Raw genomic sequence first — 10073 nt, forward strand, 5'->3', positions numbered from 1 at the left:
TGATCAGTTGACAAAAAACATTACCAGAAGCTCACAGGAACCTAATGCTGTATTTTACCTACAAGCAGCACTTCAGTATTTGCTAATTCAGTGTTTGTGGCAAATTTATAGGATATAACTACTGAGTTTAATGAGAACTGCCTATACTTTTGGATTTAAATTAATAAAGTTGATGTAAAGGTAAAAAGAGTCTTTTACAGATTGGGCCATTGGCAGCACTTCCTATGTTTCTGGGGCTTTATGCCATTTTTCAGTACTGATTTCCTGGCCTTTTCTGTCTTTCTGATATTTTCTTCTAGTGACCATTTAATAAAAATAGCTACTGTTTCCTGAAGGCATGTTATTCAATAAGTTCTGAAACAGCTGTTTATATATCTTAATTTATAACCTGTTATATAAAAGTGTTGCTGATTAATGGATTGGGGGAATTTTCGTAAGCTGTTCAGTCATACAACTAGTGAGTGGCTAGGTGTGTCTGACTTCAAACCTCATGCCAACCCTCACTGTATACTGCATTGCACTCAAACAGTGGTGGGCAGACTACAGTCCTCAGGCCAAATCTGGCCCACAGCTTGTTTTTGTAAATAAAGTTTTATTGGAAAATAGCTATGCCCATTTGATTCCATATTGTCTATGACTGCTTTTGAGCAACAAGGGCAGAGTTGAATAGTTGTGCCAGAGACTATATGACCTACAAAGGCTAAAATATTTTTCACTGGGAATGTTAAAGTTTGCCAGCTCTATGTTAGAGTGAGAGATGTGGAGCAGTTATACCAGCTAATGAGGAAAAAAATAGAAATGTAGCCACAATAAAACTTAAGTTAGAAAATTATTTTAAATTATTTGTAATTATTTAAAATTATTTATAACTATTAGGAAATTATTTATAGAGTTGATTAGTTTCTTGCAAATTTCACATAATTTATAAACTCATTAATTTTCCCACATTCAAATTTTATTATTAAAAATCCTAGCAGAGGCCTTCTGATTAGTATGATACAGAAATTTATAACATGATTTAGTTGTGTGGTTCCAAATGAAAATATTGTCTTTTTTTGTCTTTCTTCAGGTTTTGGTGGGAGTTGCTTTCAAAAGGATGTTCTGAATTTGGTTTATCTCTGTGAGGCTCTAAATTTGCCTGAAGTAGCTCGTTATTGGCAGCAGGTATTTATAGTCAACGGGTTATGATTAACTTCTGATTAAAACATGTCATCTTTTTCTGTCAAATGTTTTTGAGAGTATTAATTTTTTCCAGGAACTCAATTATTATTATATTCAGTTTGTTCATTTTAGGTTTATTTATTGAGCTTCTGTGTTTATAAATTGTCTGTTTTGGTAATCAGCTATGATGAAAGTTTATGATAAACAAGTATTCCTTTTAATTTTAATAACAAAATTTGCTCCCTATGTAAAGCAAGAACTTTTAATTGTAGTTCTTCATCTTGAAAGGCATAAGATAGAAGTAAAAGAAGAACCTCTATTGTTATGCTTGCAGATGGTTTGCATGTGTTGATATTTGTTTTATCCCTTTGAGATTCACAGAGCTAAAATTGGAGATCCTACTCAAACTGGAAATAGAGTTAACATTTATTGAGTGCTTAACTCTGTGCCAGGCACTCTTTAAAGCACTTTATATGTAGTATCTTAGTTCTCATCATTAATATTATCCCAGAAGGAAATGGCAACCCACTCCAGTACTCTTGCCTGGAGAATCCCAGGGACGGGGGAGCCTGGTGGGCTGCCATCTATGGGGTCGCACAGAGTCGGACACGACTGAAGCGACTTAGCAGCAGCAGCAGCAGCAGCATTTATAGATGGGGAAGCTGAGGCTTAACAGTGTTAAGTAATTTGCTCAAGATACCAGTCAGTGAGTGTATGTATCTTTTCCAAATATTTTTTCCCCAGGTTTATAATTTTTCAGATTTTAGCAGTGAGTAGGAAAGTAAGGAAATGAGCATTTTTAGAGAAATATAAACTTCTAAGTTCATTTCACTCAATCTAGTGTAATGGCTTTATGTTACTGTCCATTGTGGGGAAAATGCAGATAAAGGCTTCATTTTCCAGGTTCCATGGCAGTCCAGTGGTTAAAATTCCATGGTTCCACTGCAGGGAACACAGGTTTGATCCCTGGTTGGGGAACTAAGATCCCACATGCCTTGCAGCTATGTGGCAAAAAAAAAAAGGCTTGATTTTTCTAAAGCTTTGAGCTCATTTCCCAAGCTCTCAGACTCTGAGATGGCTTCTGGAAGCTTAGAGCCTTAAAAAAAGTCTTTCCTTAAATTCCTGTGGTCACAAGTATACGATGTTTGTTTATAAATTCTTAGAAGAGTAACAGATTAGATGATCAGAGACTTTACTGGTCACAAATATGATGTTTGTTTATAAATTCTTAGGAGAGTAACAGATTAGATGATCAGAGACTTTACTGGTCACAAATATGATGTTTGTTTATAAATTCTTAGGAGAGTAACAGATTAGATGATCAGAGACTTTTACTTGTAACATTTAGTTAAAAATTTCTCCAAATGTTCATGGTGTTATGGTTCATCCGGAGGCACCTGTAGCTCTGCACGTGGTTTTACTGTTCTCTATCTTCTTTCTACTCACACTCAGTTTTGATGAGGGGTCTGGTTAAGCATATGAGCGAGTACTTTGGAGTTTAGTTGCTTCCTTAGGGTTTGGAGAAGTTGGCTAAGGAGAACACTGTTTTCTATGTGCCTTTTTAGGCTGGCCTCATGGCAGACCTCAAATGGGGTTGGAATTTCCCTGTGCTCCCCACCATCCATCCCAGTCTGATGCATGTAAAGTTAAAACCAAATGAAACTTAAAATTTTCAGGGTGGCGAGGAGTGGGGAAGGAAGGGAGTGGGTAAAATTCTTTGTTTTTTCTAATCTGTGGATACTAAAGAGGTTGGTAACGTTTGCCTCCTGTTAATTCATAAGGTTTGTATTCATACAAGAGTACTAACCACAAGCTATAAGCAGTGTATGCACAGGCTGTACCTCTTTTAACTGATCCTTGCATAACTGTACATGTCCTTTCAGGTTATAGACATGAATGACTACCAGAGAAGGAGGTTTGCTTCCCGGATCATAGACAGTCTGTTTAATACAGTGACAGATAAGAAGATAGCTATTTTGGGGTTTGCTTTCAAAAAGGACACCGGTGATACAAGGTATTAATTCTTTCAAATACTTCAACCTTTTTGAGAATCTTAACTCCTCATCCTGATTTTTTTGATGGTAGCTGTATATGTGAAATACATGTATGTGTATAGTATAAAGAGTAAAAAAGTGGATGTTCATATCCTCACAAGAAATAGAATCTCACCTGTATATTAAATTCCATAGGTATTAAAATATATGCCATTCAGAAGCATAGCAAAGCTGGGTTTTGTTTTTCCCTTCAGAGAGTCATCTAGTATATATATTAGCAAATATTTGATGGATGAAGGTGCACACCTCCATATATATGATCCAAAAGTACCAAGGGAACAGATAGTTGTGGATCTTTCTCATCCAGGAGTTTCAAAGGATGACCAAGGTAAGTCAGGCTTTGTCTCTCACGTGTCATTTTGAGTTTGGGCTCCCAAACTTATTTATTCTCTGGAAACCTTTGGTTGTTCAGTTTTTGTCATTTTTATCATTGCTAGGCCCCTCTTTTCAATCTCAATTCTCTAAAATTAAACTCTCAGACATTGCTTCATCAACTTTGATTTGAAGTAATCCAGTGGATTAGTAATGTAATTACTAATTAGTAATCAAGTAATGAAGTAGATTACTCTAATGATTTTCCCAAGATATTCTTTTAAAAAGCCCCAGGGATTATAAGGGGATGCTTCTGGGACAAGACTGGGGACTACTCCAGGCCCCTCACTGTTACCCACACTCATATTTCAACCAGACCATTCCACTTCTGTCAGACTCTCAATTCCTCCTGCAATTCTAGTGTTAAAATGCATAATCTCAAATCACTCCTCTCGTACTCCAGTTTTTGTTGGTTGTTACAGTGGCCCGGCTCGTGACCATTTCCAAAGATCCCTACGAAGCATGTGATGGTGCTCATGCTGTTGTGATTTGCACCGAGTGGGACATGTTTAAGGTGAAGTGACGGAAGCGAGATTAAGGAAGATTTTAGAGCTGTTCTGATAGCATTTGGGGTGGAGTATGCGTGCCTGTATATGCTCTGATTATTCTCTGGTTCTTTCTTTATAGGAGCTGGATTATGAACGCATTCATAAAAAAATGCTGAAACCAGCCTTTATCTTTGACGGACGACGTGTCCTGGACGGGCTCCACAATGAGCTACAAACCATTGGCTTCCAGGTAAGCATCATCCTGAATTGGTTTTGTTTCATTTGTTTGGTCATTTGCTTTTTAAAATGGCTTTGAGTTTTTTTCATTTTAATTTTTTTCATTTATTTTTTGGCTACACTGGGTCTTCATTGTGATGTGCGGGCTTCTCATTTTGGCGGCTGCTCTTGTTGCAGAGCACAGGCTCTGGAGCACGTGGGCTTCAGTAACTGCAGAACATGGCCTCAATAGCTATGGCACACAGGCTTAGTTGCTCCTCGGCATGTGGGATCTTCCCTGATTAGGGATCGAACCCATGTCCCCTGAACTGGCAGGTGAATCCTTAACCACTGGACCACAGGGAAATCCCTGGCTGTGAGTTTTATGATTTTAATATTTTCTCATTTAGCAATAACATAACTCTGGGAAAATGTCAGTCAGTTCTCTGGGAAGTCTTTGAGGTATTTGTGAAGTACTCCACTCCCTCCTCAAATTCATAACCTAAAGGTCATTCAGTTTGGTCTCTCTTACTAAGTTTATAGGGCCAAGGTGTGCCTCACCCTACCTCGTATAAACATCAAGTAAGAAAGTGTATGCATTAAATTTTTTATTCTAGAGCCTCCAAAGCTGCTCTGTGACACTGTGCGCACCACACTGACCCCCTCAGAGGCCAGGTCGTTTATTCCTATAGAAATGTTTTAATACTATAGTTGTCCCATGTTGGTTTAGGATCCTCTATCTCTGAGTGCTTAGCACTATGCTGGTGCTGTGAGAGGTCTAAAGGAAAAGTATGGGAGCTGCAGAGGTGTTGGCTCTCTTTTAATTCAAAGCTTGTCAGTTAGTTATGGAACGTTTGGAGAGCAGACAGAAAGCTGCACGATACATTTTATGTTGCATCCACTTCAGTTCTACCAGGGGCCTCAAAGGTTTTAAGAAGAAAGAGCCACTTTCCATTTCCTCAGCAGACATGGAGTCTGGGCCCCAAGGGGGAGGTTGGGAGGATAAAGAAATCTGCCAGGAGACTGTTGTCAGCAGAGTCCCAGAGCAGAGCAGAGCGTGGCAGTGTTTCGAGTCGGCTGTGTGCGTCTGCTTAGCACCAGCTGTCTGGGAGAGGTACTGATAAGGCCGCGTTCCCTGTTCGAAATATCTGATCTGTTTCTCTTAACCTGTCACTGACTTGTTGAAGATCCTTCTTATAATTCAGTGCCCACTCCTCATTCATGAGAGATTAACTTGCAACACAAATCAGATGACATCCTTGTTAGTTCACATTCCATCAAAGACCCTGGGGACTCTTCTGTCCAACCCCTCCTTAGTGAGTAATGGGACTGTTTTTCCCAATCATGACTTAGCAGTGTTATTTTTTAAACATTATTTGCAGGCACAGAAACATTTTCTCTCATTGCTGTTTTACTCATCTAGAGGAGAAATGCAGAGACATATATATATATTTAAAATGAGTTTGAGCTCTTATAATTAACTAGTCCTAGTAAGGGTTAAAAAAACTATTAGACTGGAATTGCTAAATAAAGAGAATTTATAAGCCATTAAATAAGACAATTGATTAATACAAAGCAGAAGGACCTCCTTGGTGGTCCAGTGACTAAGACTCCACACTCCCAATGCAGGTGGCCTGGTTTCAATTCCTGATCAGGGAACTAGATCCCACATGCCTCAACCAAGAGTTCACATGCCACAGTTAAATATCCTGTGTGTAGCAATGAAGATCGATCTTGAGTGCTGCCACTAAGACCTGGCCAAATAAATAAGTAAACAAAGCAGAAGCCCTTTGTGGTATGAGTCAGCATAAATATTAATTTTTAATTAAAAATGTCCTTTTTAATTAAAAATACACTTGTGAAAATTATGCAGTACATTTATCTCTGCTGTAGAGCGGAGATAAACTATTATTAAAGAAAGTGTCTTTAAAGATAATATTGATAATTTTGGAAAGAGGGGGAAAAGTTTTAAATGTAATATGCAAAATGAGAATTGACTACTATTGATTTATTGAAGGTTGACTTAATATGCCAGACACTGTCCTGAGCATTTTATCTAATTGAATCCTTACTATAGCACTTCGAGGTAGGTGGGTAACACCATTTATGAACAAGGAAGAAAGACCTTAGAGAGTTTAGGTATCAGCGATTATCAGTAAGGATTCCAACTGGAGCCTTTCAGACTCTGAAGCCTGAACTTCTAAAAACTATGCTGTTATAACTTATGCAAGTTTTTTAGAACAAGGGAAACAAGACATTAGAATAGTGTTTGAAAGATAGTGAATTAACGGGAATCTGGGCTATTTATTGCTTTCACATCTGCTTTTAAAGCCACAGTGGCATGTAATCTCCTATTCTGTTTGAGGGAGTCTGGTGTTAAGAACGAGAGGAGTGAGCATGTCTAGATATGAATATGAAAAGAGGAATGTAGACTGACTCTAGAAACAAAAAATACGGAAGGAACCAAAGGTCTTTTTCACAGCAACCCACACAACCTGAGAAACTTTTTCTGCCTTTATAAAGAAAAAAATCATCTAGGTTTTAGCCCTTATTACACTATATGGCAAAGTTTTACGTTTAGGTATTATTAACAATTTTCTTTTCTCCTCTAGATTGAAACAATTGGCAAGAAGGTGTCTTCAAAGAGAATTCCATATGCTCCTTCTGGTGAAATTCCAAAGTTTAGTCTTCAGGATATGCCCAACAAGAAACCCAGAGTATAGACCTTGCCGTTTTTATTTGTAACTTTTTTGGTACTTCAAAATAGCAAATACCTATCTGATATTAAATGACAAATGAACCACGTGCTTTTAAGGAAACAAAACTATTTTTTTAATAATCAAATTTATACTAGCTATATGGGAATTAGCATTATCTGGTAATTATGAAACTAGAATTTTTTTACATATTTTTATAATATTGTTACCTCAGTGATTGGATGAGTAGCAAATAATCATGTTGGTTTTAATGGTGTCGATTTTTGTAAAATTAAACTTCAAACTTTTTACTTCATAAAATATCTTTAGGCAGCACTTCAATATCGAATGGTAACGGGAGTGACACTCCTTAGTGTCACTACTTTGTCTACTTGTCATTAAGTATTTATTTCACTGCGGGAGTAGGAAGTGACTACTCACTCCAGTACTCTTGCATGGGAAGTTCTACGGACAGAGCTTGGCCAGCTGCAGTCCATGGGATTGCAACAGAGTCAGACACAACTTAGTGATTAAACCACCACCCCATGTATTTTCTGCCATGAAATGGCTGTGCTAAATACCGGGCTAAACCTGTTAACCTTTCCAATAGTGTCATGGAGATTTAAAGTTTTCTGTATTAATTGGGTGAGGTGTGTTCCATGCCATTCCTCATCTCCCTGAATTGAGGAGGGTGCCATGGACAGAATGTGGCCTTTGTGCTTTTTTCTGCCTATGCTTCCACGTTAGAAGTAACCCTACAGCTATGGTTTGGTTATTGTTCTTTTGCTCCTTTTGTTTTAATGGGCTGTATCGATGGTTTCTTTAGTTCACTGTCCATTTCCAATCAATCCAAATAAGACTAAAAAGGTAATCTTTTTTTAAAAAACATGAAGAAAAAAATCAGTGTAGTGAAATGAAAGTCTATATCATTCCTCTTCTTGTTTTTCCTCACTGATCATTGTTTTTTAGTCTAAAAGCCCAAATTATTTGTTACTTTTACTTTGTATTTTATTCCTGTGACTCACTACAGTTTCTCCCATTTTAAGTAATAAAGTCAATATAATCTCATACATAAACTTACAGTAGTAGATTTTACAAGTTAATGTATAGCATAATCCTAAAATAAGGAATTTTGTGTTTTCATCTGCTTTTTTTCTTATGTCTCTTGTTGACTTATATTTGATTTTCTCTCGTGTGTAATGTCCATTTGATGCTTGTGCTCTGCCGAGAGTATACAAATTGAGTTAAACAGATACAAAACTCATCGTTTAGGAATTCTGCAGTTCAATAATACAGAGATAAAGATGAGGACAGAGACATCTGTACAGATATCAAATACATAAATAAAATATTCTTCATAAGCCAGTGTGTGGGTTATTTTTTGTCTAGTGCAAGTAACTAATTAAGTTGTGACAGTATATGACATTAGACAGGAAAATCACTCCTTTTTTGAGAAAGGGACATTATGTTGTTCTTTCAAATGATGCAAGAAAGGGAGAGAACAGACCAGGTATTGGCAAACAAAATCCCATGGGCCAAACCTAGCCAGCAACTTGTGAGCTAAGATGTCTTTTACATTTTTACATGATTACATTTTAAATGGTTTCATATATATTGCTGTCTGACCCTTTAAGAAAAAGTTGGCAGACTAGAGTGAAGGAAACAAAACGACAGAGACAATAGATGATCCCTCACTCTTAGATTTTGAAATGGGAGTGGGCTTATTAACTAGCCCTGCTCTTTATTTCTGCTTGAGAATATTCTTATATTCTGTTAACAATCTTAAAGTCTAGTAAAGGGATTATAACGCAAAGGTGTCTTGCTAAAGCAGTTGAATTAGGCGTTTTAAGTCGCAGGATGCTTCAGTGCCTAGGATTGATAACTAAATGTGTAAAACATGGTTACTGATTAGAAGGTGGGAGAACTGCTAAGTGGACGAAAATACAAAAGACAAAGAGCCATGTAACCTGGCTGTAATGGGGAAGAAGCCCCAGTGAAGGTTAATTTATAGCAATTTGAGCCTTTATGTGAAAAGTTGCAAGAAGATGGTTACCATTGTTTTCCCTATTAAGACAATTAAAGACCTTGTGTTTTTTAAAAATTGATACGATGTTTCTATTTTTTAGGGGAGATCCCTGGTGGCCCATGTTTAGGATTCTGGGCTTTCACTGCAGTGGCCTGGTTCAATCCCTAGTTGGGGATGTGAGACCCCACAAGCCATATGGTATGGCAAAAAAAAAAAAAAAAAGATTTATTAGTTAGTACTTTTGAGATTATTAACTAGTACTTAAAATTGAAAATAATACATGGACATGATTTTTAAAAATTCAAATCAATACAAAAGGATATATAAAAATCTCAGGTCTTCCCTAATGGTCCAGTAGTTAAGAATCCGGAGGCCTGGCGTGCTGCGGTTCATGGGGTTGCAAAGAGTCAGACACTACTGAACTGAACTGAACTGCCAATGCAGGGGACCATGGGTTAGGTCCCTGGTCGGGGAACTAAGATCCTGCAAGCTGTGAGGTATGACAAAATAAATTAATGCACTCAGCTTCCAGTAAGAGAAACTCCTATTCAAACTAATTTCATTAATAATTATATCTGACCAAACAGGAATTCGGAGAAGGCGATGGTACCCCACTCCAGTACTCTTGCCTGGAAAATCCCATGGACGGAGGAGCCTGGTAGGCTGCAGTCCACGGGGTCGCTAAGTCGGACACGACTGAGTGACTTCACTTTCACTTTTCACTTCCATGCATTGGAGAAGGAAATGGCAACCCACTCCAGTGTTCTTGCCTGGAGAATCCCAGGGACAGGGGAGCCTGGTGGGCTACCGTCTATGGGGTCACACAGAGTCGGACACGACTGAAGCGACTTAGCAGCAGTAGCAGCAGCAAACAGGAATTGGGTTTTGGGGTTGGCCAATTTAGTCATTGGAAATGGGGCAGAAACCTCTGTATTAGTTGACTTTGTGATTAAAAACTATGTGCCATCTATCATTTTCACTTTTTCAAAGAATTTCATTTGTGCTACAGAAAGAAAAGGATCAGACATATTGAAATGGGCACATACCAAATTTTACATAT

General features: G+C 37.8%; 1 protein-coding gene across 2 annotated transcripts in view; it reads left to right on the top strand.

The window, feature by feature from the left end:
* The window catches only part of UGDH (UDP-glucose 6-dehydrogenase), a 32980-nt gene extending 24628 nt beyond the window's left edge, over nucleotides 1-8352 (top strand). For both annotated transcript variants that reach the window (XM_006066144.4, XM_006066143.4), the window contains exons 7-12: nucleotides 1070-1164; nucleotides 3045-3175; nucleotides 3410-3543; nucleotides 4010-4101; nucleotides 4215-4325; nucleotides 6904-8352. In XM_006066144.4, the coding sequence (XP_006066206.1) occupies nucleotides 1070-1164; nucleotides 3045-3175; nucleotides 3410-3543; nucleotides 4010-4101; nucleotides 4215-4325; nucleotides 6904-7014 (674 nt within the window). In that variant the 3' untranslated portion in view covers nucleotides 7015-8352. The remainder of the gene's footprint in view (nucleotides 1-1069; nucleotides 1165-3044; nucleotides 3176-3409; nucleotides 3544-4009; nucleotides 4102-4214; nucleotides 4326-6903) is intronic.
* Nucleotides 8353-10073: the final 1721 nt, after the last annotated feature.

The sequence above is a fragment of the Bubalus bubalis genome, chromosome 7, assembly GCF_019923935.1.
Source record: "Bubalus bubalis isolate 160015118507 breed Murrah chromosome 7, NDDB_SH_1, whole genome shotgun sequence".
NCBI lineage: Eukaryota > Metazoa > Chordata > Mammalia > Artiodactyla > Bovidae > Bubalus > Bubalus bubalis.